The 16,818-nt window shown below is 38.3% G+C and overlaps 5 protein-coding genes across 6 annotated transcripts; 2 read left to right on the top strand and 3 right to left on the bottom strand.

The window, feature by feature from the left end:
• The first annotated feature begins 3,823 nt into the window (after positions 1-3,823).
• LOC106341797 (O-glucosyltransferase rumi homolog) lies at positions 3,824-6,220 on the top strand. The gene is made up of 6 exons (XM_013780518.1): positions 3,824-4,315; positions 4,393-4,964; positions 5,049-5,241; positions 5,328-5,392; positions 5,475-5,685; positions 5,769-6,220. Exons 1-6 carry the CDS (start codon positions 4,139-4,141, stop codon positions 6,135-6,137), a joined length of 1,587 nt encoding a protein of 528 aa, XP_013635972.1. The 5' UTR covers positions 3,824-4,138; the 3' UTR covers positions 6,138-6,220.
• On the bottom strand, positions 6,122-8,549 carry LOC106341799 (AT-hook motif nuclear-localized protein 9). Its single transcript, XM_013780520.1, has 5 exons — positions 7,625-8,549; positions 7,146-7,216; positions 6,943-7,074; positions 6,694-6,855; positions 6,122-6,622 (listed from the first exon to the last, which is right to left on the bottom strand). Exons 1-5 carry the CDS (start codon positions 8,058-8,060, stop codon positions 6,386-6,388), a joined length of 1,038 nt encoding a protein of 345 aa, XP_013635974.1. The 5' UTR covers positions 8,061-8,549; the 3' UTR covers positions 6,122-6,385.
• Positions 8,550-9,419: 870 nt separating this feature from the next.
• LOC106341800 lies at positions 9,420-10,081 on the bottom strand. Its single transcript, XM_013780522.1, has 3 exons — positions 9,929-10,081; positions 9,786-9,847; positions 9,420-9,644 (listed from the first exon to the last, which is right to left on the bottom strand). The coding sequence occupies exons 1-3, from the start codon at positions 9,984-9,986 to the stop codon at positions 9,525-9,527; spliced, it is 240 nt and encodes a 79-aa protein (XP_013635976.1). The 5' UTR covers positions 9,987-10,081; the 3' UTR covers positions 9,420-9,524.
• A 101-nt stretch (positions 10,082-10,182) lies between these two features.
• Positions 10,183-12,287, top strand: LOC106341798 (UPF0187 protein At2g45870, chloroplastic). Its single transcript, XM_013780519.1, has 4 exons — positions 10,183-11,129; positions 11,204-11,371; positions 11,449-11,655; positions 11,748-12,287. Exons 1-4 carry the CDS (start codon positions 10,452-10,454, stop codon positions 11,922-11,924), a joined length of 1,230 nt encoding a protein of 409 aa, XP_013635973.1. The 5' UTR covers positions 10,183-10,451; the 3' UTR covers positions 11,925-12,287.
• Positions 12,192-15,135, bottom strand: LOC106341796. Of its 2 annotated transcripts, none has more exons than XM_013780516.1 (6): positions 14,951-15,135; positions 14,631-14,801; positions 14,477-14,526; positions 13,470-14,391; positions 13,130-13,381; positions 12,192-13,042 (listed from the first exon to the last, which is right to left on the bottom strand). In XM_013780516.1, the coding sequence occupies exons 1-6, from the start codon at positions 15,015-15,017 to the stop codon at positions 12,444-12,446; spliced, it is 2,061 nt and encodes a 686-aa protein (XP_013635970.1). In that variant the 5' UTR covers positions 15,018-15,135; the 3' UTR covers positions 12,192-12,443. The 2 variants fall into 2 exon arrangements, with proteins under 2 accessions (XP_013635970.1, XP_013635971.1); XM_013780517.1 differs by having other exon boundaries at positions 14,477-14,516; positions 14,630-14,801.
• Positions 15,136-16,818: the final 1,683 nt, after the last annotated feature.

Consider the following 16,818-nt stretch of genomic DNA (forward strand, 5'->3'; position numbering starts at 1 on the left):
ACAATTAAAGATGCATACATATATGAATGATATGTACCAAAAAAAATCAGAAACGTAAGTTTTTAAAACCAAATATAGTGCCTATGCCAAAGAAAAAACCTGTTTATCAAACTCTTGTTATAGTCGATACAGAAACCCTCAAAGAGTTGTGGCATTAGAGACCATGCAACGTGAAATGAAAACAACACATACTTCTTAATTCAGAAACATAGCAACGGGGTCTTTGATGGTGTTAAGCCAAGCACCAATGAGGATTTTATCCTCATTAGGAGACCGTGTGATTAGAACATAAACATGAAAAAGGTAAAAGGTAAAAGGTGATAAGTATTTAAAAGGTCTGGCACAAAATAAAACTCTACTAATGCATTTCTGAAACACCCATTTCGATTCCGATTGACTGGTTCAAAAGCAATGTATGGATTCTCGGAAGAACTGTAGGAACAATGGAGCCATGTGGATGCGTGATATATGTTAGGTTACATAAATTGGCGACTAACAAATTTAAGGGTTTGAGAAGATTAGGTCATACCTATTTGTCGATCAGAAGCAGCTGAAGGCGAATTAGCATCCCTACTTTAGCGGGATTATGGGCTTCTCAAAACTGAATCGACTTGACCGGCGGCGACTTTGTAGAAGTAAACCGTCAGAGATCGACGATTTGGAGCGTTTTAGGACCATCATTGCGGTGGTTCAAGGATTCGGAGAAATAGTGAGCAATGGAGAGAAAGAATCAACTTAGTTTTGAGTATACTCTAAACTGGAGAAGATGAAGAACAAAAGTAAACGATCTAGATTGGACCGTGATTAATTCAGAGAAAAAACAATAATTTGCAGGGAGTGGAAGGGCCGGAGTCGATTACACGTTAAAGTCTCGAAAATAATGACCCAATGACAGAAACTTACGTGACCTGTCATATTAAAACTTTCTCATTGGTCGATTTAATTGTCCTACGTGGACACACTCTCTACTACTCATATAACCCTTTTATTATAGTATAGATTATTATTTTTTTGAATAGTTAAGGACTCTTGTGAAAAATGTGTACAATGGTGATTCCTAAGTTGGAATTCTTACGAATAAAAAATGTATTTTTTTTTTGTATAATGAAATATAATTTTTATATATTGGATGATTAAATAGAATAACTTAACATAAAATACAATAAAAAAAACATAAAAAAACAATAATTAAACATAAAAATACAACAATTAAAGATAAAAACCATAATTTTGCATAAAGATAGAAAAATTCCTGAATAAAAACATGATTAAATATAAAGATTACACATAAGAGTTTATAAGACGATTGACTGGTTCAAAAGCAATGTATGGATTCTCGGAAGAACTGTAGGAACAATGGAGCCATGTGGATGCGTGATATATGTCGAACCAAGCTGGTTCGGGTGACTCAAGATCAATTGAAGATTGACTATACATTAGATTAACAAAGCCAGTTGTGGTATTCATGTTTAGATTATAGGTTTCTGTTACTCTATTAGCAACACACACCCTTAAGTAACCAATAGAAAGTAAGTTCGCATTTAGTTTCGGAGTTGTTAGGCAGATAGAAAGCAAACAAGCATTTACCACCACTCTAATCATACTAATAAGTTCTACACTAGCTACACTTAAACCTAACAAGTACGATTCTATCAAATCTAGCATTAAAAACAATTAAAGCATGAAGAGATAAGTTTTTTTTTATTACTGAAACTAGTAAGTAAGCGTGAAACAAGTTACCTGCCAACCCCTTCTGATGTTTAAAACCTCCGAAGCTCTTCCTTGAATGACATAAGATAAAACAGTTAAAATTTCAAATTTTAAATCAAATTAATTATCTAAATAAGGTATGAAACTTACCAGCCCATAACGATGACCAGTATTACCAACACCAGTACACTAACTCCCTTTGCCAAACCATAGTTAATCACTGATGTCTTCTTATTTAACACACCCACGATCTTGTCAAACTTAGCCACCTTCTGGTCACTCTCAAAGAATTGATCCTTGACCATCCTAAGTTGTGTCTGCGTTTCACGAAGCTCTTCTTGAATCACCACATCCTACCATTTTCAGATGTGGGAGTCTCCATCGTCAACGTTGTTGCAGGAGAAGTACCTCTGAGTAGAACTCGTAGCTCCCACAGAAAGATACTGCAAACAAATAACGTAAAGACACATAATATATTAAACCATTTATTTTACTAACTAAATTGACTCACAAGTTTGTCTTCATTTAGATTTGAAGCAGTGACCTCAGCCAAAAAACAGTAAAGGTTTCAACAACAAGCTCACTACCGCAATAGCATGTGCTCGGGATTCCTTCATCAGCCTCAGGTTCTGGTGGGTACTGATCCGCCTCTACAATTATGTAGCTACTCTGAGCTTCATCCCCGTAGAGAGCAGCTTCTGCTTCAAGTAAAGAGTTGATGTTGAACTCCTTTGATGAAGGCTGAGTGTAGCTATAGTTTTGTCCCATGTTTGTTGGCTTGCACAAAAAACCAGAAACTATGTTAAGAACACATTCACTAGGGAGTTTAAGAACACATTAACTTAGATATATGATCAACTAAACAGTTTACTAGCTACACATTAAGCTAACAGAAAACCGTACAAATACGTTTTGAAACCAGAAAAATATAAGCCACAGGAAACCATACAGATACGTTTTGAAACCAAAAACGAATTGAAACCCTAACTACATCGATTGAAACCGAAACCGAAAACGAAAACGAATTGAAACCGAAAACAAGTGATGAGTTTTCCAGCTAACTAAATCGATTGAAACCCTAACTACAAACCAAAAGATCCCCAATTGAAAACGATTTGAAAACGATTTGATAACAATTTCAAAACCCCAAAATTTTTGAAACCATAAATGGAAGAAATCCCCAAATCGATTCAAAGGAAATACGAAGAATAGAGGGAGACGAGAACAACATGGAAGCTAACATATCCTTAAATCTACCACAGAATTAGTTTATCTACCATTGAAGATCGACGATGGAGAGAAATCGAAGATGGAGAGAAATCGCCTTTCGTTGAGAGCTCTGATTTTTTTTTCTCACCTTCGGTCGCGAATGTTTTTTTTTTTTGACATAACCCAACACAACATCTGGCCGGGCCAACCATCAGACGCCACGTGCAGTAAGGACTTGATCCTTCGAAGCCTTATTTACGGACTGGTCCGTACCAATCCGTCTAAAGCTGAGCCTAATTCACAATTTTTTAATTGTAAAAAAGCTAAGGATTTGGGCCACGGATTTGTAAAAAAGGTAAGGATTTGGGCCACGGACCCGTGACGGACCACCGTTGCGGTTGTTCTAACAGCCCAGATAATTGAAAACTAAAAGAAAGGCTGTAAATCTTGTTTAGCAATAAGTAAATACAACACAGCAAGGACTAAGATCATTTAATTATCCAGGGGCACTCAACGCAGATGTGAACAGCCTGGGAAAGATGTATATTTGATTCTGTAGCGTATGATTTTTTATTATAAAAACCATTTTTTAGCAAAATAAATCATACAACATGGAGTTTTTTTTCCGTCAACGCATGCAACTTGGAGTTGTTTAACGATATTTATTGTCTTTTGTATAATGAGTGGTCGAATATGGTCTGTGATGCCACTGAACTTTATATGATGGCTAAAGCTTTTATCTTCTTTCTTGGGAGGTCGGATTCTTCTTCTAATATATTATAAGAAAAAAGAACTCTCTCAAAGAGGATTTTAACTAATTCAATCCGTAAATATTTAACTTTTGATAGTAATGTTTTATATCTGATAGCCTCAGAAGGTTATTTAGTTTTCCTATAAGTTCAACGATTACAAGAAATGATTTATTTGGGAAACAAATTGATATCATGTACCACTGTCTTCATCTGATATAAATAAATATTATCATGGCTTTAATGTTAGAAAACATTTAACCCTTTGCAAAAACAAATACACAATAAGAAATTCATTAACACAAAAGATGTGAACTCAGGTTAGTGGTGTTGGAGAAAACGTGAAACAAGATTCAAATCCTCGTGAATCAAAAATAGGCGTCTTTCCTCGCGCCAGGTTCTCGTTTTTCTTCTCTCGTGTTTAATGTTTTTGTGCACACGTCTATAAAGCTGAGCATAGGAAGGTAGTCATGCTTCAACGGAAAAGCATGAAGAGGAACAACAACAGCGATGCTCACACGAACAGGCATCCCTCTCTCAAAACGACCTCGTATCCAGGAAAACGCATCGCAAAGGCTACTCTCTTCTTCGTTTCCTGTCTCTTCATTTCTGCTGGTCTCTTGGACTTGTTGGGTTGTTTCGATTTAGTGAGTTTCAAATCTCAAAAACACTTATTTTGTTAGTGATCTTTAGAGTGTTATATATATAACTCAGATCTCTTCAGACAACTTTTACAGGTCTGAAGCAAGTCACAACAATCAAAAAACAACCAATCACAACGCACCACAAGTTCCCTGACCAATGCGACGTCGTACGGAACCAAACACAGCAACAAGAAAGACAGCAACTTCCAATGTCCGAAGACGGCACAGAAAACGACAAAACCGGAAGCAGCCATTCGCGACCATCCACGTGTCCTTCATACTTCCGTTGGATCCACGAGGATCTACGGCCGTGGAGAGAGACAGGTATAACGAGAGGGATGCTCGAGAAAGCGAGGAACAACAAGGCGCATTTCAGGGTTGTAATCCTAGACGGGAAGGTGTACGTTAAGAAGTACAGAAAATCTATCGACACTCGAGATGTTTTTACTCTGTGGGGCATCCTACAGTTACTACGGTGGTACCCAGGGAGATTGCCCGATCTAGAGCTCATGTTTGACGCTAATGATAGACCAACCGTCCGATCTAGCGACTATAAAGGTCAACAACACCCGGCCCCACCTCCAATATTCCGTTATTGCTCTGATGACGCCAGCTTGGATATAGTCTTCCCTGATTGGTCCTTCTGGGGATGGTAAGCAATAATAATAATAATATTTAAACCTCTATTTTAATTGGGCTTAGTTAGTTAAATGGGCTTTACTTTTTATTTGATCAGGGCGGAAGTTAATATTAAGCCTTGGGCTAAGTCCATGGTGGCGATTCAAGAAGGGAACAAGATGACGCCATGGAAAGACCGCGTGGCGTACGCTTATTGGAGAGGAAATCCTAACGTGGCCCCCACTAGGAGAGATCTTCTTACATGCAATGTCTCAGACCAACAAGACTGGAACACTCGGCTGTACATCAATGTCTGCTTCTTCATAAACTCCCTCTCTCCAAAACATTTGGATAAATTATTTATACTATATAGTTTTTTGTTCTAATCATTTTGAAGGATTGGGTTAGAGAACCAAGAGAAGGATTCAAGAACTCAAACTTAGAGAACCAATGCACTCACAGGTAATGAATTACTTGTTATTTTTAGCCTTTTAGTTACTTGTTTCGAGGAATATGTATTGGTAATATTCGAATATTGGAATAGGTACAAGATATACATAGAAGGATGGGCATGGTCAGTGAGTGAGAAGTATATAATGGCATGTGACTCAATGACATTATACGTGAGACCAAAGTACTATGATTTTTTTATACGAGGAATGATGCCATTACAACATTATTGGCCAATCAGAGACAACTCAAAGTGTACTTCCCTCAAACACGCCGTACATTGGGGGAATACCCATTTAGACCAGGTTTGTAACTTTATTACGTTTAGACCCTAAAAGTTTGGTTTGTCACCATTTAACCCATTGATTTTGGGGTTTAATTTTGACAGGCACGTAAGATAGGGGAAGAAGGGAGCAGATATATAAGAGAGGAAGTGAACATGGAACATGTGTATGATTACATGTTCCATTTGATGAACGAGTACGCCAAGCTTCAGAAGTTTAAACCGGAGATTCCTTGGGGAGCTACTGAGATCATACCGGATAGTATGGGATGTCCAGCGACGGGGCGGTGGAGAGATTTCATGGAGGAGTCGATGGTTATGTCACCTAGTGAAGCCTCTCCTTGCGAGATGCCTCTTCCTTATAGTCCTGCGGAGTTTAGAGAGGTTCTTGAGAGAAAAGCTAATGTGACTCGCCAAGTTGAGTTATGGGAGGATCAATATTTTAGTAATCTGAGGAATGGTAACAAACCTTGACCAAAGAGGCCCTTGTTTTGTATTCATATCAAAGATGTTACAAGGAAGTAGAATCAATGTTACAAGCAGACATAGAGACTGAACATTTCTCTGCAATGCTATAGTCATAAAAATCAAGAAAACCACACAAGAGTTTCAGTTTCCCTAACATTTCCACATACGTTTGTTCAGAGGTTAGCTTATGTTCCTTCTTCTTCTTCTCCCTAGCTTCCATGCTTTATATACACACAGGTTTCACTGTGACATCATCAACCGCGCATTAGATCAATATCAGCATGAGCATGGCGCATATCCATTTGCCTTGAACCTGTTGACCATATCAGGTTTTGGCCTTGTGTGTGTTGTTGAGGAACAGGGGAAACAGTGTTGTTATTATTGTCCAGAGCTTGATGATCATTTGTGTCTTGGACATTTTCAGAACCTTCTTCTTCTCGTTTCTTGTTCTTTATCTTTGGAGCTGCCCATATAAAACTCCCTACAATAACCTGATAGGACCAAGAAAGCTATATTCAATCCCCAAGACTTTTTGACTTTAAACGAAAAATCTTAAACCAACCTGAACAGGACTAGCTGCTATTAAAGGTCCTCCAATAGCACCACCAATCACACGCCCATCAGGGCTAGCAAGAGAAACAGATAAGTTTCCAGTTCTATTCCGGAAACTTCCATCAGTTGGGACAAGATAAGATATTGATAAGGCTAAGATCTCAAACCGGCCCTGGAGATTTATTACACAACGTATGTTTCAATTAAAAAAAACCAACAATGTTTTTTTCTCTGTAGTAAGAAAGTTTCAAAACTTAACCTCGTACTGAATAGCTCCAGGAGGTGATGATGACTGAAGCAGCGTTGCAGTAGAGACAGCTCCACTAGCAGATAGAACGCAAATCGCTCTTGGACCTTGTTGAGAGAAAGCTATAACCTTTGATGCAATATCCTAGTAACAAAGTTTTTATAAGTTTTACAGAAACAATTCATGAAAACTTTGTAATAGTGATTGAACATTACTTCTCCTATAGAAACCAAGATCACGTGTGGCGTGAAGCTCATTCCAGAAGATGAAGGCATCATCAACTCACCTAATCAAAACAAAAAAAAAAAAACTCATTTAATTAATATTCATGTTCTTGATCTATTTTAGGAAAGTTTAAAACTTTTCCCATGCATCAAGAATAAACAATTAGATTCTGGGTCAAGAAAACATTAACTAGTTAGCTTCTTGATCTATTTTAGGAAAGTTTTGAACTTCCCATGCATCAAGAATAAAACATTTAGGTTCTGAGTCAAGAAAACATTAACTAGTTCAGCTTCTTGATCTATTTTAGGAAAGTTTTGAACTTTTTCCAGTGCATCAAGAATAAACAATTAGATTCTGACTCAAGAAAACATTAACTAGTTCTGGTTCTTGATCTATTTTAGGAAAGTTTTGAACTTTTCTCATGCAACAATAAAATGTATCTTTAACTAGTATTGGTTCTTGATCTTACCAGTGGAAGCTAATCTCTGTTTCTTGCCGGAGCCAGGAGGCCGACCACGGCCGCGTTTGTTAGAGCTGTTAATGGTTGAAACAGAGGAAGAAGACAATGCCAAAGAAACAGAACCGTCTTGTCCGTATTTTCTTGGCCGTCCTCTCTTACGTTTCATCGGAGTTTCACTTGTAGGAGGAGGAGGAGAGATCATGTGAACGCCAACGTGATGAGGAACAGCTCCGGTTGGTGCTGCTGGAGAAGGGTCACCGCGTAAAGGAGGAGATCCGAACCCGGTGGAGCCTGAACCGAATGGAGAGTTTGGGTTATGTAAGTGACGAAGGCCTTGTTGTTGCTGTGAGGATCCGTGAAACGTAGGAGGAACCGACCCGGGTAGTCCTCTTTGGATGTAGTAAGAGCCTGACCCGGTTAAACCCATTGGATCTCTTTGATCCATTTAGCATTTACAGTTGAAGAGAGAAAGATCTCTTAAAAGTGGTTTACTAGAGGAAAGAGTGAAGAAACCTTTGTGGCTTAGAATTATGAGGTGAGAGAGAGTGAGGATAAATGGATAAGAAAGAAAAAAAACAGAATCAAAGGTGGAGAGACTTTATGAAAGATATTAAAAACTTGAGGAGAAAGGAACATGCAAAAGCTTATAAACTTCTCAGCTTACTCTCTTTCATTCTTTCACCAAAAACAAGAAAAGCTTTCTCTTCTATTCATAATGGCTAAGAAGATTTGAGTTTGATGTTGGTTTTGGTTTTGGTTTAGGTTTAGGGTTATCTCTCTTTCTTCTGGGGTTTCTTGGTGACAGAGGGAAACAGAAACAAACAAACAAACCTCTAACAGACCATCAAAGCAAAAGCATTTACTGTGAGGATAACAATGAGATCATTCTTTTTTTTTTCTTCTTTCTTCTGAAAAGATAGTATTGAAGTTCAAAATCCTAATGAGATTTTGACTGTAGCTCTACATAGCAACTAGGCATCTGTGCCTCATGATGACTCATATGGCCACACGCTTGATCAAGAGCGTGTACCACACAGCAGCAGCTTGTCAGTGACCTTTTTTCTTCACAACACAAAATCTTCAAGACTATTCACTTTTCAAGCTCAAAGGACTAGTCTCTACTATTCCTGTAAGTCTAGTAAACTGGCTAATCAGACTCCTCACTTCTCAAGATGAAAATACTAGTCTCTACTGTTTCTGTAAGTCTAGTAGACAGACTAATAATCTCTTTGAGATTGGTCTGAAACAGAAGGATTGGTTGAGAGAGTGGGGTACACACGTGGGAGAATGGAGAGTGTGAGAGGATTGGCCTTTGTGGTCAGAGAGGTACCCACTTTGAGCGCCATTTTGATAAGAGGCTGAGAAGAAAGACATCTCTCAAAATATCTCTCCGAAGGACCCCATTGATATTGATGTGATGATATAAGAGCATGATTAATGGGGGTTCTTACCACAGAATAGAAGAATCCGTCTCTTAACTCTTAAAAGTCGGTTTTTAGTTTTTTTAGTTAAAAGTTAAGAGACGGATTCTTATATTCCGCTAAAAACTCCATCCTAAGAACTCCATTAATCATGCTGTTGGAATCTAACTTCGGTGTGCCGTGTATTGTGGGAGACTGTTTATATTAGACTCTGATTATGACAATATGTTCAGTGGAATTGTAATAATGCAGAAAAGATATTGGGTATGACTCTATACTATGAATGGAAAGTCTTATACCTAACATTAGTCCACCTAGCAAACAAAACAGATTAATCATATTTGATTTCATGATGATTAGATATTAATACTGAAAGCAAAATCTTGATATAAAATCAGAGGATAGCTTCAAACTGATAACTTCAAAGTGTGACAAAGATCATTACAAGTGAATAAAAAAAAAAAAAAAACAAAAACAGGTTCCTCCTCTCATTTGTCTAGCTCCATAGCTTGAGCAGCTTTAGCTTTAGCAGCTGGAGTCAACTTAGTCTTCAACTTCTTCTTCCCAACTGAGAATCCACCTTTCTTCTTCTTACCACTACCATCAATCTTTTCACACCAAAACCAACCAGCCATAGATATCATAAGCTAAACTAAACTTACTCAGCTGCTCTAGTAACAAGATTAATCAACACTATATATGAACACAAGATTAGAAATATGAGTTAAAAGGCATAAAAGGGTGCTTACTTTCATCTTGTTCTTGTTGGCATGAAGCTTCTTGATCTTCTTGTCCTGTATTTCTTTCTCCTCTGCAAATTAAAACATTCGTTGAGAACTGTTTACACATATATGCTTATTGTTTAAGAGATTTATAAAAAAAAGAATCTTACTTTGGAGATTGTACTCGTGCTGCTTCTTTCTCTTTGCTAAATTGTTCTTCTTCGACATTTTTTTTTCTCCACTTCAAATCAAAACTCTGCTTCTTCGAACCAGATGCGCCTTCTCTCTATAAACCCTAAATTTTCAACAAGAACGACAAGTCCCAAACGACGGCGTTTGATAAGTTTATGGGCTTAGAGAAAGATATAACCCATTTAAATCACAGAAGTTAGAATATAAGCCCATTAACCCCTAGATTTCAACAAGAAACGTCGCCGTTTCAAATAGGAATCGAAACATTTGTGGGCTTAGTGATAAGTTATAACCAAAAAGCCCATTAATCCGAAACAACAGCTGGGGAGGCTAATACGCCGTCGTTTTAGCCTTCCAACAACTTGTTCCAACGACCTTCTTCCACCTAATCACTCCCTCTCTCACTTTTTGCACTCTGCATGTGTCTTTTCTTCTTCTCCATCACCATCGTCCTCGTCGTCTCCACCAAAACCCTAATTATACCTCGATTTTCCCGCCGAAATGTATCAGTCAACGAACCTATCTTTCTCCTCCAGCTTCACCCACCGATCTCTCCTCGAACGACGATTCCGCCCCAGAAGACCTCGCAAACCCCTCGATTTCACCCCTTCATGCGTCTCCTCGGATCCCAACTCCTCCGACGATTCGATCGATCTCTCCTCGAAGCTCGTCTCCCTCCTCAAAGCCGTCCCGAACTGGTCAGACGGGATCAAGGAGAGGCGGATGCGGCAGAAACGATCCCTCTACACTCACGAGAACTGGGTCAGACACCGAAGCTCCCTCCGCCACCTCCGCCACGTGTCCTCCAGCGCGTCTTCTCGCGTCATACTCTCCTTGATCCCTCCCGTGTTCTTCTTCACCACCGTCGCCGTCCTCATCGCGGGTTACAACTCCGCCGTGGGGTTCGAGTTGTTGCCTAGCTTCTTCCCGGTGCTCCGAGCTTCTCCTCTACCCTATCAGCTCACCGCTCCGGCGTTAGCTCTGCTTCTTGTGTTTCGAACCGAGGCTTCGTATTCGAGGTTTGAGCAAGGGAGGAAAGCTTGGGTTAAGATTATAACTGGAACTAATGATTTAGCTAGGCAGGTTGTTTCTTCCGTTAATGGTTCCTCCGGTGATGATGAGTTTATCATCAGAGATGCGCTTTTGCGTTACATTGCTGCTTTCCCTGTGGCTCTTAAGGTCTGTTGTTGTTAGTTACTTGTCATGCTTAGGTTTGGTTAGGTTGATGAAAGGTTGATTTGTTTATTGTGTAGTGTCATGTGATCTATGGTTCTGATATTGCTGATGATCTCCGGAACGTAGTGGAAGAAGATGATCTGTCTTTGATCCTTAAGTCAAAGCATCGTCCGCGCTGTGTCATTCAGTTTATCTCTCAATGTCTTCAGCTTTTGAATCTAGACAGTACGAAGATAGATACTTTGGTAAAGCATCTTTCCATAGAGTTAAGATAATGAGGAAGTTCAGTGTTTTGTGCTCAAGTTAGATACTTTCTTTACAGGAATCGAAGATGCTGCAGTTACAGGAAGGAATTGGCGTGTGTGATCAACTCATGGGCATCCCGATTCCACTCTCCTACACACGGCTAACATCGAGGTTCTTAGTGTTATGGCATCTTACACTCCCTGTTATTCTCTGGGATGATTGCCACTGGAATGTAGTTCCTGCTACTTTCATCAGCGCTGCGTCTCTCTTCTGCATTGAAGAAGTACCTTAACTCCTTTCTCATTCACAAAATTATTATTCAGTATGCTTGCCTCATTATCAATCTTTTAATCTTGTGCTTGACAATATCTACAGGTGGGTGTTCTTATAGAGGAGCCATTCTCTATGCTAGCTTTAGACGAGCTATGTGACATGGTACTTAGTAACATTGATGAAGCTGTTAAATCCGAGAAGGTCATACGCAATAGGATCATCGCAAAGAAAAGGATGCATGAGATTAAGCACTCATCAAATGGTTGGCATAAATCTTGAACAATCTACTATGCGTTCTCATAAACAGAGAGTATGTGATACTTAACTTAGATTTGCTACTAGGTATTGGAATGTATAGCACGTAGATGTAGTAGACTGTAGTAGGGAAACATCACCTTGTTGTTTATATATCTTCTTTGTGTCTGTGTGTACTCTGTTGTCCTTGTACATATGCAGTTTCTTTAAGCGCCTCTTAATGAACGTTGTGTACTATAGCTAACAAATGATCAGATGGTTTAGACAAAGCCACATGAGATGTTCCTCTTATTTAAGTTCAAGCCTCGTCTTATTCATCCTCATATAGCAAACATACAGCTAACATTCACAACAGAACTCAAAACTCTACAGAAGACGAAATGGAAAAAAGAACAAAAACAGAAGAAACGTTTGTTGCAGTACTAAAAGCTGTGGTTGTGTATCTACACAAGTAGGGAAGCTCGTGGAAGTGGAAGTGAAACTATACAGAGTAAACAAGGGAGCCTCTTGACCATCATGAGTGTCTTTCTAGTAAGCACAGGTCTACTTTCTGGTAGTGACTGTTGACTGGAACAAGTCTGTGCAGCTGCTGCTGATGATCTCTTCTAATAGTTCATCAAGGATTATCTCACCTGTTTGAGAACCGATGCAGCCGATATCAAACCTGAGGTCCATCCAGTTCCCAGTCCTAGCCAGGTCTTTCTTGACTATCTGGTCCAACGTGTGCGGAGAAGACAGAGGCAAGAGATGCCAGTAAACCTCTTCTTGCACCACTTCAACAACATTCTCCATGTCTGGGCCAAACCTGACTTCAGGTTTGGCGAATGAGATCCAAGGGCCGTGCCCACTGAACTCCATGAGAACTTCGTTGATACAGTCAAAGAGGAGTATCTTGTTGCTGCAGAAGTTTGTAGGATAGAACTCAATGTCATCCACTAGCGCCTCCTCAAGAACCTGCTCCAAATAAAAGGATCTCACCAAAAGCTCTTCCCAGTTCAACTCTGAGGATTTGACCACTGCTTGAATGTATGCAAGTGCCAAGTCTTTGTCATCCATTCTAGTTTTGACTTCACTGTCTTTCTCTGATCTTGGAGAATCAGGCTCGTTGAAGCGTATGCAGCGTGGCTGCAACCGCCTTTCGACTGGTTAAGTCAGTGAAAAAAGGTCAGAAACTGAGATCTGAACAAAGGTTTGATTAAAATATTCAACTGGTTTTAGCAAGGCAATACCTGAAGAGAGCCTGGAGGTGTTTGGACTTGTGTCATCATCTGTAAAGAAAGGCTCAAGAACAGACACAGGACTTGACTTCCCTGGCACATCAGTTGCATTGTCTTGGCACTCAGACACAACCTTCTCCAGTGGTTGTGTCTGCTCATGAGTTTCAAGCTTCTCTTCATCAGCATATGCATCTTGGTGTACAATGGAAGAGCTAACTGCTTCAGACAAAGAATCCAAGACAGTCTTCTTTTCATCCTCAGTGTCTAAAACAAATAATGATTAGTCATTAAAAACATTTAGCTTCATTCTGCCAAAGCTAAGAAAGAATCAGTTCATAAGAAAAAGAATCACCTCCGGAACTAGTAGAAGCTGTTTCTCCATGTTTGGTTGAATCTTCTGAGCTGCATTGTTGAATATTTGGTTCCTTGGTTATCTCATGAGCCAGTGTCACTCTTGGACTGGTCTCTGGTGTGGAGAACTCAGGGAGAGCAAGAATCTTCCCAAGGATTCTTGGTACTTCTTTATCAGGTGAGTTAACATCTGCATCTCCTTGTGCAAGCATTTCAGATAGATGTTTCCTGGCTGCAATGTATATGCCACACACATTCTTCTTGGAATCTTCACTGCCATTGATAGTAGTAGTCTCTTCAGCTGAAACATGCCGCCTGGAGCTAGTCTCTAACTCCTCTCCCAGACAAGAGTTTTGACTCATGATGTCAGATGACAATACATCAGGATCATTGCATGGATTCTTCTTAGCAGAAGATTTTAGTCTTCTTCTTCTGATGATCCTACTGAGAATGAAGGAACTCCCCCTTTTGGACTTGTTGCATGTAGCTTGTGTTCCAGGTGATGAACCAAGATCCAAGCCAATTGGCTCTGGCTTCAAGATTACAATTGTTTGTGTGCATTGGGAGCTTCTCTCTTTGATTCTCTGAGAATCTCCTGAAGCTGGAGAAGTACCAATCTCCCGGAATGATCCTTCTTTAGACTCCAAGAACTGAGATGCATCCACCTCAGTGTCCTTCTGAGTCTGAGCTATCAACCGCTTTATCAACTCACTGAACTTCTCTTCTGAATCATCATCGCTCTGAGAAATTCTAGGACACTGATCATCTGATTTCTTATCTGCATGATCATCAACATCCTCACTTCCTTTGCTGCATGTTCTACTTCTCTTCTTCCCATTTCTCTCCTTTGTCTTTCCTCTTCTGCATTCAATAGTCTCTTCTTCAGTGAGGTTCTTGACACTCTGCACTCCAGCTTCACTCTCCTGAGACAACAACACAAACAATCTACATCAGTTTCTTACTCCTCACAGCAATAAAAAAAAAAGGTTTGATTCTCAAATCCAGGACCTCAAAGTCACAGTCACAGGTAAGCTGCTTCTCCACCTTAGTCTCAACACCTGCATTGTTACAATAACCAATAAAGTGAGAATCCTTTTTTTTTTAAGTTTCAGACACATTTTCTTGATGATGTCCCAAAAGAAAAGAAAATAAAAACTCAAACCTATGATGCGTTTGCTGCCACGTTTCTTATCCATCAAAAGCTTCTGGATAGATCCACCATGTCTGAAATCAAACATGTTGTTCATAAACATCCAGACACATCCCATCCCTTCTCTTGAAAGATGTCTTCTACATATCTCTTTCTCCATTAAAACTTTCTTCTCACTGTTTTCTACAGAACAGTAATTATAGAGAGAAAAAAAAAAGAAGAGATACCAAAACTGTGAGTACAATCAAAGAATAACCTGTCTGAATCAAAACTGATCTTTATATGATTCATTCATGCAGAAAATAAAATAAAAAAGGCATAAAGATTTAAACCTTTTTGGAATCTGATCCAATGCTTGCAAGAAGAGGAATGGAAAAATAAAGAAGTACCCCTACTCATTACTCACTCATAGTTCAGCCTCCATTGTTAAGAAGAAATGAATCTTATAATAATATTATGTTTTCACAGAGTTCACATAAATGCGGCTTAATATAATACTATAAGAAACTCACGAGAGTTAACGAAGCTCGAAGCACGAGAGTAGATGGTTTAGTCAAAAACGTGTCATCTAGTAGACCCACTTCCGACCAGAAAAATATTTATTTTAAGTAATACCCAGAGAAAAACCCTGAAAAAAATATAGATTTTTGATTAAGAAATTGACAATTGGCATTAATCTACATGAGTTTACATTGTAAACGACAATACCCAGATTATTTTACACAGAGGTTTCATCATTTATACGTATAACGTAGTACTCCCTCCGTTTTTAACTGTAACTAGTTTTGCTTAAAAGCACGAATATTTAAAAAAATATTATTTAAAAAAATATATCATTTAACTAATTAATTCAACTAATTATTAAAAATCTAATATTATTTCATTGGTCACACAATATCCAATAAATGAAAAAAATGCATTGAAATATGTAAACTATTTATATTGTGAAACAAACTATTTTTGCTAAAATTACTTACATATAGAAACGGAGGGAGTATTAAACTAATAGTAGATGGAAAATCTAAAGTCAAGAGCGTATTTTGTCTTGTTCATTTCCCACATTTAAATATAAATGAAATATTCACATTTAGTATATGCTCCTTAATATTTTTTTTAATTTGCCAAAAATGTGGATACAAACCATCGTAGTAGGTTATATATACTTTTACACATAAATCTATGTCACTGTAACTGTACATGTGTGTGAGTGAGTGACTGTATATGTAATAAATGAGTGTGACATGGTCGCTGAGTCGGTAGGTAATGGTCCTCCGTTGAGCCAAGTTGTACGAGTGGGTTACCGTACGGCGACAAATGTGTCGGGAAGGGTAAACTCGTCAAATTTTCACCGTTATTTATAGTATGAATGGAATAGTCAAGTGTTAAGTCCCAATAATAGTATTGTTTAGTAAATACTTTAACCCCTAATAAATGTCCTCAGCCGTGAGCACGATCGTTGGATATAACGAAAAATATTTTGCAGAATTTATAAGTGGTGAAATTATCAGAATCAATATATATATATATATATATATATATACTAGCAGAATTGTGAACTTTTATTATTAATCGTAATTATAGAAAATGTTGCGGTTGATAAAAAATGTGGAATCAGAACATGTTTGGTCATTTTATGAAGTATGACCTACCAAAAGCGAAATGGATTATTGCACTAGTATTTTTGCCGTGTTATCATTTGTTTTGTATATAAGTAAGTTAGTATATGCATGGCTAATGAAATATTTGATAAAATGTTGGAAATATGTGGAATAGTGCCAAACGGATTCTCACGATTGTCAAATTCCATTTATAAATATTTGGACATCTGTATAGTATTATTATCATTAGGATAATTACAACAACGATGTTGATCCTTGTTTGGACCACGCCCTCTGTGCTCCCTTTGCCAGTTTTGATACGTGTGTGTGGATCCATACACATAAATATTTCTTACAACAATATAATACAAAATGGTTTTTGTATCTTTTCTCTCGTCGTTATGCATGCACCAGTTCAGTAGTTGTGATGTCCATTTATGATTTTATCTTAGTCCAATGAAGTGAAAAAGAATGCAGCCTCGTCACGCTATAATGTTCAATCAATATATATTTATTATCATGATAACTTTTTTTATTTAGTAGTACCAAGATAAAAGACAAACGCCATTAACAAATGTGCGTGCAAAGATCATGAATACAAA

The sequence above is a fragment of the Brassica oleracea genome, chromosome C4 (genome assembly GCF_000695525.1).
Source record: "Brassica oleracea var. oleracea cultivar TO1000 chromosome C4, BOL, whole genome shotgun sequence".
Taxonomy (NCBI): domain Eukaryota; kingdom Viridiplantae; phylum Streptophyta; class Magnoliopsida; order Brassicales; family Brassicaceae; genus Brassica; species Brassica oleracea.

Bases quoted from the DNA above. Each gene is read 5' to 3' on its own strand.
- LOC106341796 (XM_013780516.1), bottom strand. From the start codon at position 15,017: ATGAGTAGGGGTACTTCTTTATTTTTCCATTCCTCTTCTTGCAAGCAT. The intron at 14,392-14,476 runs GTCCTGGATTTG...TTGTTGTCTCAG, and splicing joins CCTGTGACTGTGACTTTGAG to GAGAGTGAAGCTGGAGTGCA. The intron at 13,043-13,129 runs GTATTGCCTTGC...TGACTTAACCAG, and splicing joins CACCTCCAGGCTCTCTTCAG to TCGAAAGGCGGTTGCAGCCA.
- LOC106341800 (XM_013780522.1), bottom strand. From the start codon at position 9,986: ATGTCGAAGAAGAACAATTTAGCAAAGAGAAAGAAGCAGCACGAGTAC. The intron at 9,848-9,928 runs GTAAGATTCTTT...TTTAATTTGCAG, and splicing joins GCACGAGTACAATCTCCAAA to AGGAGAAAGAAATACAGGAC. The intron at 9,645-9,785 runs GTAAGCACCCTT...TGGTGTGAAAAG, and splicing joins CCAACAAGAACAAGATGAAA to ATTGATGGTAGTGGTAAGAA.
- LOC106341798 (XM_013780519.1), top strand. From the start codon at position 10,452: ATGTATCAGTCAACGAACCTATCTTTCTCCTCCAGCTTCACCCACCGA. The intron at 11,372-11,448 runs GTAAAGCATCTT...CTTTCTTTACAG, and splicing joins GTACGAAGATAGATACTTTG to GAATCGAAGATGCTGCAGTT. The intron at 11,656-11,747 runs GTACCTTAACTC...CAATATCTACAG, and splicing joins CTCTCTTCTGCATTGAAGAA to GTGGGTGTTCTTATAGAGGA.
- LOC106341799 (XM_013780520.1), bottom strand. From the start codon at position 8,060: ATGGATCAAAGAGATCCAATGGGTTTAACCGGGTCAGGCTCTTACTAC. The intron at 7,075-7,145 runs GTAATGTTCAAT...CTTTGTTACTAG, and splicing joins TCTTGGTTTCTATAGGAGAA to GATATTGCATCAAAGGTTAT. The intron at 6,623-6,693 runs GTTGGTTTAAGA...TGGTCCTATCAG, and splicing joins TAGCAGCTAGTCCTGTTCAG to GTTATTGTAGGGAGTTTTAT.
- LOC106341797 (XM_013780518.1), top strand. From the start codon at position 4,139: ATGCTTCAACGGAAAAGCATGAAGAGGAACAACAACAGCGATGCTCAC. The intron at 4,316-4,392 runs GTGAGTTTCAAA...AGATCTCTTCAG, and splicing joins TGTTGGGTTGTTTCGATTTA to ACAACTTTTACAGGTCTGAA. The intron at 5,242-5,327 runs GTCTGCTTCTTC...ATCATTTTGAAG, and splicing joins ACACTCGGCTGTACATCAAT to GATTGGGTTAGAGAACCAAG.